The sequence below is a fragment of the Palaemon carinicauda genome, chromosome 30 (genome assembly GCF_036898095.1).
Source record: "Palaemon carinicauda isolate YSFRI2023 chromosome 30, ASM3689809v2, whole genome shotgun sequence".
NCBI lineage: Eukaryota > Metazoa > Arthropoda > Malacostraca > Decapoda > Palaemonidae > Palaemon > Palaemon carinicauda.
This window is the reverse complement of record NC_090754.1, coordinates 67,922,740-67,937,092: the sequence shown is the minus strand read 5'-3', so window position 1 is coordinate 67,937,092 and position 14,353 is coordinate 67,922,740. Positions and strand designations below refer to the sequence as shown.

General features: G+C 38.7%; 1 protein-coding gene across 1 annotated transcript in view; it reads left to right on the top strand.

Moving 5' to 3' along the window:
- LOC137623592 (piezo-type mechanosensitive ion channel component-like) overlaps positions 1-14,353 on the top strand; it is a 375,321-nt gene that overhangs the window by 351,152 nt on the left and 9,816 nt on the right. Inside the window, exons 33-35 of the mRNA XM_068354425.1 lie at positions 10,524-10,676; positions 12,112-12,227; positions 13,396-13,532. Of these exons, the coding sequence (XP_068210526.1) occupies positions 10,524-10,676; positions 12,112-12,227; positions 13,396-13,532 (406 nt within the window). The remainder of the gene's footprint in view (positions 1-10,523; positions 10,677-12,111; positions 12,228-13,395; positions 13,533-14,353) is intronic.

The following is a 14,353-nucleotide window of genomic DNA, read 5'->3' as shown; positions in this document are numbered from 1 at the left end:
AATCCTATAACTAGCCTACAGTCTTCCAAAACGGTATCATCCACAAATTACTATGCCCAATTCCCAGCATGCCCATATAGTTCATTAACAACCTGTTTTCCCTTTTACCATGAATATCGCACCTCTTCATTCTCTTAAAATTGGCTCTCCCTTAGCTCACACCACTCACCCCCCTTGATCTCACGATCAAGAAGAAGAATTACCCCTCAGCCATTCTTATTCATACCAACTATAAGATACCATTGCTGCATTGGCAACCACTCTTTAAAGCCTAACACCACTGTTTCCATGTCTGTCTCATAGTTGTCCCCCTAAGTAGGCTGCCATCGCTTCCTGTGTGATCGATATATCACCACTCTACCCCTTTGAAGCTCTGCTCACTCATGCCATACTCTGACCAGTCCACAATTTGTCCATAACGTCTAAAATGTGTCGCTATACGCGATACACGGAAATATTATGCCAAGAGTGGACATTTGTTACCCTACCTCTTCCCTATTGAGTTGAGCATCAGATATTTGGTGGTATGATCCATACTTCATCTCTAACCTTGTAGATTGCAGGCCCCTTCAACTTGATGTTCATTAATAAACAAATCCTCCATTCTGCCCTGCTCTAGATATATTATTACTTTGAAAAACCAATTAAGTCATAATTTCTAAAATGTCATATGATGCTTATTTATTAATTTATTTGGTAATGCCGGGTATCAATATTCAACACGTCATTAAGGAATGCTGTTTATAAAAACCCAATCCAAACTATCACAAATTGTAGCACGGTATTGCCAAACTTTGAACATAATTTTGTACAAAACTTTATCAATGCCATTTAACCAATTTGACACAGTTCATCTCAAGTTGAATTCATTAGTGGTGTCAATGACCATTGGAGTTATAATTCCAGATAACTTCTATAGTAATCAAATACAGTCAAACCCAGGCATTCGTGGGATTAGGTAACAGAGACACATTAATGCCTTAAGTCTGCAAAATATTGGTGAGGCATCTGTGACATCTTTCCCCAAAGTTTTTACATGTAATTTCAAGTTCGTCTTCCCATTCATCATCGCTTTCTACCTCTTTCTTCCTTTTTGAGTGATTAAGCTCAGCAAGGTCTTCCTTGGTCAGCTCAGCATCATGCTCATCAATTGACTCCAAGACATCACCTCAGCCACTTCCTGGAAGCCCTTAACTATCCCTCTCTCTGCAAGTGCCATGCTCTTCTTTATCATCTGATTGAAGGCATGGTAAGACTGAACCCTGTAAAGTTCTTTAGACAGTTGGGCTAATGACGTTTCCAGCAGGGATTTACCGTTTATGACTTCACATATTTGAAGGTGAACCCTTTAAAGTTCTTTAGACAGTTGGGCTAATGACGTTTCCAGCAGGGATTTACCGTTTATGGCTTCACATCTTTGAAGGTCTCTTATACCACAGAGAGGCAATTGGCTTCCATGTCAAGATCATCATCCATTACTGATTAGAGTTGCTCTATAACCCATTTGCTGTAGTGGACCTTGTATTTCTTGATAACACTGTCTATCAGATGGATAAGTGATATGGTGTTGGTAGGAAAGAACACCACCTCCATGTTATTGTGCAAAACCACTTTAGGAAAGGGTTGCCTGTTGTGCATCCAAAAAACAGACAGCATATTCTTGTACTGGAATGCACATGTATGACTTGAAAGAATACAAATAAATTTTATGAAATTAAATAGAAATATATGGTATGTGTGAATTACTGTAGTTTTATTAGATCTTTGGATAAAGATCTACTTGTTCTTGGGCTGCCTTAGAGCCAGAAGAATTTCGTTCTGCCTGGATGATAAAAGTGCACTCGGGCATCTCCTTCCAAAACAAGCCTGTTCAGTAATAAATATTTATTGATTATCAACTGTTATATTTCAGTACTATATAAATGGTTAATGCATGTTTATTTACTGATTTACATTAAGCATACATAACATTTATAGCATTATTTGATTATTATACAGTTTAAGCATACACTAACTACTGTACGTACATTGTTTCATATATATTTCACACTTGCTTGACTTGTACCTCTTCATAATAATCTTGCAAAGCTCCGAAGGGAAAGCTTTTGCTTTTTCGTGGTCTGCCGATGGTGTTTCCCCAATCATCTTCACAATCTTCAGTGAAAAGCACCACTTGAAGTTGTCAAACCATCCCTTTCTAGTTTGGAAAGGTGTAGGTGCCGTAGCTAAGGTGACTTGACGGGCTTTATTGCTCCTTGGTTGTGGTTCCTTGGGCTCTGGCATAATTGCATAAGACTTGAAAAGTCGGAAGAAAGACTAAGAGTCCACTGCTTCTCCTTTGTGGTGCTGGTCCTCAATCCACATAAACAAGGCATTATCCATCTTGATCATGGCCTTGTTCTGAAGTGATTTGAGATGCTTAGAACTCCACGGGGCACTTACACTCAGGGCAGGATTTATTTATGCCTCTTTCATCTGGATGTACTGCACATTGCCGTGGTTAACAAGGAAAATTAACCACACAGTGGCAAAAACACGAACCTTTCCTAAAGTACTTTGACTGATCTTTCCTCCAACTACTCTTGTACTTGCATTTACAGATAGATTTGAAAGATGAAGTTTTCTTTGGGGACATGACAAAACAAAAGTCATACAAGACGCTTGGAACAAAGAGATGATGAAATGGATGTTCACTGAATGGCTGGTGCAACAAGACTGAGGATAGCAGGCAGTGTCTTTAGACAGAAAGACATGAAACAGGAATGTCGCAAAGCACACTAATTATAATAGATGGAATGCTGTGGCCAGGCGGCAAAAAAAACAAATTTAACACCTAAATGATAATGTGAAACAGTCATGTAACTGTGGCTTTCTGAGGATTAGGCGTGACATTTATTGACTTGATGAATAGGAAACTCGTCCCCAGAAGCAAAATACAGTACTTACCCGAGAGAAGCTACATGTCTTTTTTTTGAGGGGGATGATCAATTTCTTAGCTAACCATTGCACAGTGAGCATTATTTTTAAGAAAAATATTTTTTTTATTTTTAATATCGAAAAAAGCTGCTTAACTAACACCACACATTAATACATTAATAGTAGAACCAATTACTGTACTCTACCGGAATGTTTTATGTATCTGCCCACATTCATGCAATCACAAGACTATCTTACTTTTATGCCATTTGTTTGCAACTCAACAACTTTCTTGTTCTCTTTTTTTTTTTTTTTTTTTTTTTTTTTTTGCTAACCATATTTTAGTTAGTTATTTCTATAACATAGTCAAGAAGGTATAATTTCTAACTGCACTCATCACATTATTCTTGTACCTATTATGGTCAAAGATCCCTAAATATATTTTTTTTTTAATTCCCAATTGTTAATTGCCATTTAAAGCACTTATATTCTTTAAGATAAACATATCATGGAGATTTAACCAAGTCATTCAATCTTCTGTGGGCTGTGTTCCTATATTAAAAGAAAATTTTGAGATGTTAGTACTGTTTATTAAATGATTTTGAGACCTTTCCAGAGCAAACTATATTTTTTCCAAGCCAGAATACAGCACTTAAAACTTATTTGAATGAATAATTAAAAATCCTGGTAAATGTTTTTTCCTAGGAAGCTTCATGAATGGGTGTTTTTTAAATCATGCACTTCACATCCTAGTATTCTGCTCCATGTTAGAATGAACTTTGTAAGAAGAGAATTACTGTACATATGCAAGAGTCTTGCTTAATTTTGTAGGTACTGTACATCTTGGAAGCTCATTTGAATATTAATCATATTAATAATGTTTTAAATTTATTTGTTTCTATGCAAATACAAACCTCGTCATTTAATTGGTTTTACTCTGATGCTGTTTTGCGACGGCCAGAATTAAGGAAATCATCGGATTCTGGTAATATTGTATGGTTGCCAGCTATCCCACCCACGCTGGGTAGGAGCAGCTGAGTAAGAAGGACTTACATCACTTTACTCATGGTCATTGTTTCAATCAGAAGTCTGTCTACGACTGCTGTCCACGCTACCCTTTGTGGCTTTTCTTTCACAGTGTGCATCAGTGATTCTGAGTGTATCTCAGGTTGGTTTGAGAACCTGACCCAGCCTTGAAGGTCACCCTTGTGGTACTTTCATGAGCTGAGTGGCGGTAAACTCCCATTTTTTTTGTCCTAGGTGCCGTGGTAAGTGATGTGCCTTTTCTTCTACTTTTGATTTGTGCATGGATTGGTCGTTCTCTCAATGGGATAAATATAATAGTGTCAGAAGAAGAAGGCTATGTGGGATCATTCCACTACTGTTTCTTCCTCTGCTGAGAGTAAGAAACATTCTATTTCAAGCCCTGATATTTCCTTTTAGACCCTTCTTTCTATTGGAGACTTCAGCATCTAAGGATGACAGCCATATTTTTCAGCATGACGATTTTGTAGATGTGTTATCACCCATCTGAGTTAATCAGCTTGAAGTCATACATGGTGACACAGATCCTTTGGTTTCAGGTCTTATCTAGCCAGAGCAAAAGACTTTACAAGTTACATTAGTTTTTCCAGATTATGTAAACCTTAACAGGTCTCAACTTCCCCTGACAAGTGTGTTTAGCTCAGGAGACCAACTCTTTATTTCATATATTGTAGATCAACAAGTTTTCTCCTCCACAATGCAGGAGCTCTTCCTAATGAGAATATTAAAAGTGTCACCTAAAAGTATGTCACCTCGGATCCCACTCCGATCGGCCACAGATCAACCTATTTACATAGGTACAGAAGCAGTTTTATTGGAGGGATCATACTACTCTCCTAAATGTACTTGTAGTGTCAAACCTCCTTGTAACTCTTAGAGGCCCAATAGGTAAGTCTCCTCCGGAGAAAAAATGCAACCAGATTCTCCTCAAAGCAGACCACTTTTTTTTTAGGTACCTCAGTTATACCTCATAAGAATTTACAGTTGTTCATATTATCCAAGTGTGAATTTAGCTCTGCACCTGCAGACCCACAAACGAGTTCCAAGCTCACTTCCCCAAACAAGTACTGAAAAGCATTCATTGGCAACCCAGACCAGGAATGTGCAAACAAGTATTGGTGCGCCATCAGTACATAGCAACTTTAATACGCGTCCCCAAGTAGAAACGCCAACTGAACGCACCGCCAAAACAACGCACTTGTAAGTAGGTTAAAAGGCCGTTATTACACAAGCAACAGTGCACATAGTCGTGTCAGGAACTAGTTTTCCATCCTCCCCTAGACTAACTTATACTTTTCAGGTACTTGTAGGAAATGGAAATATCAAATTTTCTACCACAGTGCTTGTACCTACGTCAGTAAAGGTAGCTTTAAGAGAGTTTAGACTGAAACTATAATTAGTAGAGAATTATGAGAGGAAAAAGGTGGCTGAACTGTACCCATTCCTCGTATTACACCAACTACGGATTATCGAGACCGACCTCTTCGTAAATGACAAAGGTCAGACTCCCCGCCATATTATTCCACGCACAGATAGAGACGCATTTGCTGGGATACACTGGATAGGTTATATTCTTCTCCTAAGGTTTCAAGTTCAGAGAGGGAGACAAAGCCCACTCTCCCTTCTCCTTCCTATTATGATCATGAGTCTCAGACTCACAATAACCAAAACTCCTTCCATACAGCTTCCAATGTATCATCTCTTGTTTTAGTACTTAGACAATGGAGAAAAGACATTCCAGAGGGAATGAAGAGCTTGTAAGCTTTCCAAAACAGAAATTGAGCTCTTCAAGATTTAAGACAGAATCCAGAGCAAGCACCTGATCCAGCACTTATTATGATTGAAGACTCTCCTGAAGAGGTAGTAGAGACAATGGTGGAGAGCTTTGAAGTTTCCCCCTTTGAGGTGCCATCAGGGTCAACGAAGCTTCCCATTTTTATTAAGAAATGAGACTTATTAGGAGCTTAGATGGGCTTGGTGATCCTCTAAACACCCAAATAACGGGCAGGGGCTGCACAATTGACAGGTTTTTCCCAGAACCTAAGAATATGTGGCACAAACTTGATGTACCCTATTCAAAATAGGGTAGTGACATGCTAGTGTTGAGCAAACAAGTTTCCTATACAGAAAATTCCATAAGGTCAAGTCCGTCATAGAAATTACCTCCAACCTCCTTATCAAGACAAAGAAAGTTTTATGTCAATACTGGGGCATATTCAAATTCCCATTCCAATCACCCCAGATGTTGCAAATTTAACCCACGGAACATCGAGTGACAAACTATCACATCTTCCCTTTCTTTTCTGAGCTTCTGCACTGCAGAACATGGAAGTAACAGCTATGTTGTCCTTCCAAGCATGTTCCTCCCTTGACTAGCGGTCAGTTGTTTCATACTTTGCAATCTCAGAGAATCTACACAATACAGAGACGAAGAGGCCATATGAGGACTTGGTACATTTGGGGGCAAAAGCCTTGGAGTTCGTTCTCCACCAGACAGCCTCAATTTGGGGGATTGTGTTCTCAAGAGAAATGTACCAAATAGATGACTCAAAGGGATGCTCTCTTTTTGAGAAAGTCAAATATCATTGACCATCCAACACTTTTCTCCCAAGAAAGTAACAGCAACAGTGGAAAAGTCCGGGAGAACTAGTCAGTCGTCCTTTTTAATAAGGGGTGCAGCATCGAGGTTTGTAGCTCCTTGACAGGCTCCAACACCATCTCTCAAGCAGGTACTGCAATGCCATCTGTTACCTGAAACTGAGAATACTCTATCTTTTAAAAGACAGGTCACTGCAGCTCCCTTCTGCCATAGAGGATATCCCTCTGGTTGAAGGAGCAGAGGTGGTTGAGGTTTCTATTAGGGAAGGCATGTCCCCCAACTTGCCAACGGTGGGAGGATGGCTGTAAAGTTGTTGGACAAGGTGGGTGGATCCCTGGGCAGTATAAGTGCTTCACCCTGGATATTATGTCTCGCTTACGAGCTGTCGCCCTCCCCTAACTTTGAATGCAACGATCCCGTCATTATATATTAAGGGATCTCAGAAAGACCTCCTACCAGAGGAAGAGGTGCCACAGATGCTTATGAATGATATGATAGAGGAAGTATTTGACAGGTCTCCAGGTCTCTTCAGCAACATCTTCTTGGTAGAAAAACTGTCAGGAAACTGGAGCCTTGTCATTCACTTTTCCTGCTTGAACCAGTTTGTGCTCCAAATGAGGTTCAAGATGGAGACACCCAACACAATAATTCAGACCATTAGAAAGAACGATGTCCTGTTGACCATAGACCTGAAAGATGCATACTTCCAAATCCCTATCCATTTGAAGTCAAGGAAGTACTTTCAATTCTTTTTCAGAGAGAAAGTGTATCAATTAAAGGTACTATGTTTCAGCCTGTCCACAGTATTGCAGGTATTCACTTTTCTGTTCTCTTTGGTCTCCTTACGTGCACATGCCAGGGGTATAAAATTCTTGAGGTACCTGGGTGACTGGCTTTTCCTGGCAGAGTCAAGATCACAACTCGCCCATCACAGGAATATCCTGCTCGACTTTAGCAAAGATCTGGGGATCTGTTTAAACTACGAGAAGTCCTTCCACGTTCCTTCATGCTACCTACGTTACTTGGGTATGGATATAAAGTAGATTTGGCCCAAGCCAGAGTGTATCCATCCTAAGACAGAATCCAGAGATTGAGACAGATTGCAGCATCCTTCCTCAAAAAAGATTTCTTTCCAGCTCACTCAAGGTAGAAGCTCCTGGACCACTTTCCTCTCTTGAGAAGCTAGTACCCTTCAGGAGGATGCATCTTCACTCTCTTCAATGGGCACTAAAGAGTCAAAGGTTGCAGATTGAAGATTCCCCAGGACATGAAATCAGACCTCTCTTGGTAGCTAAAGGAAAAGAATCTGTTAGCTGGATCTCCTCCCTATGTGTTCCAACTCCAGTTTTTCATTTTTCAGATGCTTTTCGCCAGGGGTTTTGAGCCCATCTAAGGAAGGAACAGATTTCAGGAATATGGTCAAAGGAAGACAAGTCCTTCCACATAAATTACCTAGAATTGAAGGCAGCGTACCTAGCATTATAGGCACTCCACTCTTTAGACATTGTCAAGGGTCACTCTGTAGTGATGATGAGGAACAAGACGACTGTAGTGAACAACAAACAGGGGACTCAGAATCTCACCTGTTATGCCAACTAGCAGTGGGAGTATAGTATGGGGCACAAGTAAATGCTGTTCACCTTTCATCGCACTTCATTTCAGGGAAGAAGAATGTAATAGTAGATAATCTGAGTCAACTAAGGACAATAGTTGATTAAAAATAGTCTTTAAATCATCAAGTGGCAAAGAGTCTCCTGACTTTGTGTGGTTCCTTAATCATAGACATGTTCGCCATTCGTCTAAACAAAAACTTCCAATGTAATTTTGTCTAGTTCTGGAACCAGTTGCAGTAATGGAAGATGCGTTCCAATACTCGTGGGATGGATTGAATGTCTATAAGTTTCCCCATTCTACTTGATCTGTCAGATTCTGAACAGAGTCAGATCATTACAGAATCTAAGAATAATGCTAGTCATGCCAAAGTGGCCCCATGTGGAGTGGTACCCACAGAAAGAAGGGTATTTTGAGACTGACTGTAAAACAACTTTGAGGGTATCTCTGCAAGTCCTCTGCTGTTATCTATCAAGCAAAATTGGTGTCGTAGAAGGGATATTGCTTTATTCAAGGCCACTATACCACTGATTGCAAACTTTTTATTTTTCCTAAGGAAGGAGAAACTTCTCATAGTCACAGCGGCAAAAGGCTATCGTTCAGCCTTAAGGCAGGTCTTCAGACTGAAGGGAATAAATCTCTTCTTCTTGTGGGAACTCTCAGTTTTAAGAGTTTTGAGCAATCTTGCCCACCTCGGAAACTAAACCCCCACTGTGGAGTGTGGTTAAAGTTCTGAGGTCCTTAAAGATGGCATCTTGTGAACCCCTCCACAGAGCTTCAGATTGAGACCTTGCTTTAAAGATGGTCTTCCTTCTAGCTTTAACCTCATCGAAGAGAGTAAGCAAGCTATGTGGTCTGTCTTATCTTGTGTCACACTCCAGGGAGTGGAAAGATCTTTCATTCTCTTTTGTAACAGAGTTTATAAACCTAAAATCCATCAATTAATGATAATAGATTTGACTCCTACATCTCAGTTGTCAAGGAGGTAACTGATGATCTAGACAGTTTGTTACTTTGTCGTGTAAGGGAAGTTTGTTGTTACCTTTAGAGAACTACTCCCTTCCATCCGTCCATCCTTAACTTGTTTGTAAGCACAGGTTGAAACAAGAAGGGAGTTTCTAAAAGCACCATATCTTTCCGGTTATGTCAAGTCATCCTTAAAGCCTATAACCTTAAAGCCTATAAATTTGCAGGAGAAGCGCTGACCGGGGCCCCTACCAAAGCACATAACATATGTGGTGATGCCGCAACCTTAGCGTTCTGCAAGAACCACTTAGTAGCTCAAGCCCTTAGTGTTGGTGTTTGGAAGAGACAAACTACCTTCTCCATACATTGCTTAAAAGAGTGCACCCACAGATCACTGCACACTTTGTCTTTGAGCCTAGTGGTAGCTGCACAGCAAATCATTTGAGACTAATGCCTTTGCAGGATGGTTAACCCTTTGTTACATCATCATTTATTCTCAGCATAAGTGTGTATGAGAGTAGAGTGACTGAAATCTTCCTTCTTTTCGGAGCATCCCCTCCCTGGGAGTATCAGCATAGACCACTTATGCAGGTAAGAATATCTCTTTGACATTGCTTTTGATTTTGAACATAGAGATTTTTTATATTAATTTTGTTCACACAGAATCACAAACTTGTTGGGGTAGTGACTCAATCACTCACCATTTGTTCATGGGGCTGCCGACATCTCGACCTTGCCTCTCATACGAACTGGTCAAGATTGTCTTAATTTTATCCTCTGGGTCAAGGGTCCTTCCATCTAAGGAAGACTCCAATTTAATTGGCGTTTGCATAGGAACAAGCTACAAATTTTAGAAATATGTATTTTTCCCAGCTATATAAGCCTAAGTCATCCACCCTTCAAGTCCTTACCATATGCAAAGTCATGCAAGTCTCGCTGGCTCAGCCACTCCTACCTAGCATGGGTGGCATAGCTGGCAACCCTACAGTGTTACTAGAATCCCATAATTTCCTTAATTCCAGTTGTAGTAAAACAGCAATGGAGTAAACCTATTTAAATGACTGGTTTGTATGGCTAGGAAAAATACAAAATTATGTTTTTTTCTATTATTTGCATTTTTATATATATATAGTAAATCAGAATTATTTGGGTTTAGCCTCCATGCTGATAGGTTCAGGGAAAATACAACCTATCCACAGATTATTCCTGACCTGAATTTCTAGATTCAAATAAGCTTCCTTTTTTGTCATGCCAAGTTTCAATTTTTGAGTATAATTTAAAGAAGCACATGTACACCTTAAACAGGCTATCAAGAGCAGACAGATATCTTAAAGAACATATAAATTCCCCCATTAATTCCAATTAAACAACCCCTAAATCATGACAGCTGTTGAGTTCGGCCCTAAAGACAGACATCGTCGAAGCTGCTGAGGAAGCCAAGCTTGCCCGCTTATCTGAATCTGATGCAGCATCCCGAAGGTCTTCCTTTATCCGAAGACCTGTTCGCCGCACGCTTTCAGGCCGGTCTCAAGTCTCAATGGTAGGTCACAATACCTTTTTACTTTTTGTTGAGTGTGAAAGCGGCAGGTGTATCTGCTATTGTCCTTTTGTCTTGGAACAGTGTGTCTTATATGTGTCACCTCTCCTAGGTAAGTATGAAACTTTCTTATATATTGCATGCTTATGTAGTCTTTGTATTTATCATTTATGTAGAAGGCCATTGAATGTATATGCTTACATGTTTTGTATCTATTGCTATCTTGCTATACCATTGTAGTGTCTTAGATTTTGTCATGTCTATATTGTGCTATCAGAAGCTGTAGTTATTCAGTACCTGTATGTCTTTTTAAATTTTTACCAAGTTTACATTTTTGCAGCGTGAATATGGAAATACTGTACAGTATAATCTAATTAATTTCTTATGTGTTCAATAAACTAAATGATAATGATAGAAAGGACAGTAGAAATTATGATAGATTTTATAAGTATTTTTAACTTTTATTTTTGGTGAAATTTAGAAAAATTTTAGTTGAAATTATAAATTTAATGCACATTGTATATGCAGTATAAACCAAATAATTGTGGCCTTCCTTTTCGACAATTCAACATAGGAGTTTCAAATATTTCTTTTTAAGCATTGGCCAGTTACTAAGACATTGTATTATAGTAATAGGAATCCCCTAAGTGTTACATGGCAGCATTAACACTAACCGTTCTTGTTATTTTCTGTAAGCAAGTACTGGAGACAATTGCTCTGCCTGTCAGGAAATTTCCTTTGTCAAGAATTTAGACTGCACAGATTGATGTATCATCAGCTCTGTTTTCTGTAGATTCCTGAAACTCGTACAGCAGACATCACCAGTTCTCTGCTAAAAAAAATGCAGTATAATTATTAAATAGACATTTAATTTTTCTTCACCCAGCTACTCAAAATTGCAATGAAAACCAATTGTTGATGGGAGTATACAAAAATACTTGACGATGAAGTAAGCTGAAGTTCCTATAGAATACATTATATACCATCACATCATTTAAAAATAATCCCTTGGATATTTTGTGTAAAGTTATACTTTTTATTTTCATTCCATTGATCACAGTACTTCTATGTTAGAGAATACACAGTATCTCAATTTGAATTAAATTCTTCGATGAGAATATTTTCAAGAACCTCTCATTTTGGGGTTTTCTGTTGACACTCTTATTTTCTGTTCATGACTTTATTTACCATGAAATTTTCCAATATCGGAAGTTCCAGTTATTAGTGTACTACAATAAAATAACATTTTCAATCATATGCAAGATTCATAGATAATTAAAGTACTGTAGTTTGCATAAGCATATCTCAAGGTGCTCATGGATGTAAGGTAAGTTTTATTTATTATTTAATTTTTCGTCATTGCAGTCCTTTGGGAATTGTGTTTATTAAAGTACTGTGACCATATGAATGAGAGATAGTTATCATTTTAATCCGACAGGGTTCGAGGACATCTCGCACCACATCGCGAAGCGTCCGCATCCATCCCCGCCCCCGTTCACCTCCTGCTGTACCTCATTCTCCACCACCATTGCCCCTATCACCACCTCCTCAAAGGTTTGATTGATGTTTTAAATTTTTTTGTACTTATAGATTTTCTCTAAGTGACATGCTTTTGTAGGTGTTTATTGTCAACCATACATTATATTGAAGTTTCATTATGAAATAGATTGATGATCAAGGTGAAGAAATGTTCTTTACTCACAATAAGAGATAGGTAGTAGGTTGGCCAGGGCACTAGCCACCAGTTGAGATGCTACAACCAGAGAGTTATGGGATCTTTTGATTGGCCAGACAGTACTACATTGGATCCTCTCTGGTTACGGTTCATTTTCCCTTTGCCTACACACACACACACACACACACACACACACACACACACACACACACACACACACACACACACACACACACACACCGAATAGTCTGGCCTATTCTTTACACATTCTCCTCTGTCCTCATACACCAGACAACACTGAGATTACCAAACAATTCTTCTTACTTCACTGTAATTGTTCAGTGGCAACTTTTCTCGTTGTAAGGGTAGAAGAGACTCTTAAGCTATGGTAAGCAACGATTCTAGAAGGACACTCCAAACAAACCATTGTTCTCTAATCTTGGATAGTGCCATAACCTCTGTACCATGGTCTTCCACTGTCTTTTGAGTTATTTTAGTCTTTTTGCTCTTTTTCAAATATTTTATTTTCATTGTTTCCCTTCCTCACTGAGCTATTTCCCCTGTTGGAGCCCCCGGGATTATAGCATCCCACTTTTACAACTAGAGTTGTAGCTTAGCAAGTAATAATAATAATAATAATAATAATAATAATAATAATAATAATAATAATAATAATAATAATAATTAATAATGAGTCCAATCATTTATGCAAATAGCCATTTGTAATTACTGTATCTTCTGTAATGCACAGTAACTAATTTTTCCATTATATTGCCACCTCAACTTGATATTTGTATTGAAGAATAAAGGCAGGACAGAATGGTGCTACCAAAGTTAGAAACAGTTATATCACCATTTCTGAACAACATTTATTGGAGTTGAAAAGGTTCAAATCTATGTAGAGAGTATAAAAGGTGATATATGTATGAGCCACTTCATAATTGTTTTTTTTTTTTTCAAATCATTTAAAGAGTTATCCATCCTCAAATTTCCTCTTCATGTAGCATTATTCTTTAATTTACAAATTTTATTCTTCCCTTCGGAAAGATCACCCTACTCAGGACGTCCTAGGCCACCATCTACCCTACCTCCACTACCTCCATTACCTCAGCTAGATGGAGGATACCTAGCAGATGACTCTACAGCTCATGACTATTCTGAAATTGAACCACAAGAGCCCCAAGGTATTTTTAAGTTTACAGCCATAATTTCTTAATATTTTCTTTCAAATGAAAATATTCAAGTTATATATGGAATCAATGGTAAGCAAATGTTTAAGTTTTCATTTGTACCTGCAACGTTTGAATAAAATTTTACAAAAAAATATATATAATTGCAGCCAAATAACTGCTATAACCTCAGGCTTTCTTGTACAGGGGATTAAAAAGTATGTGGTTATGAGTGTAACATATTGCCTTAAAGGGACTTTTGGAACTGCTCTTGTTTTAATTCCATTCTGAGTAAAGTATAAGAGAACATTATTGTGCACTTTGTAGCAATAAGAGCTTAAGATAACTATGTTTAGCATTATAAATCATAAAAGGGATTTTGACGAAGGAAAAATCTATTTCTGGGAAGAGGCCTGTGACGCCCGGTGAGAAAGGTCCTTCCTTATACCTTTCCTAATATAAATCTTCCAAATATACTAGAGAAAGATAAAAGCATGGAATGCAGAGGTTACAACCCTCGCGCGAACACCTTGTAGGTGTCGTGTATTAAACAAAGGCGTGTGTAAACCACTATTCACAGGTTGTCTTCCATTTAGATAATCCCTTCATCAATGGGGAGGGCCGTGACAGGCCCTAGATAACATGGTTGAACTCCCCAACGACACCTACCACGCGCGCCCTCTAGGACATCCTTCTGCAAGAACATATGGCTTGGCAAGGAAAAAGAGGGGTGGGGTCCGTATCAAATAACCGGGAAGGGTTTCACCGGGCGTCACAGGCCTCTTCCCAGAAATAGATTTTTCCTTCGTCAAAATCCCTTTTCTGGGGGGCCTGTG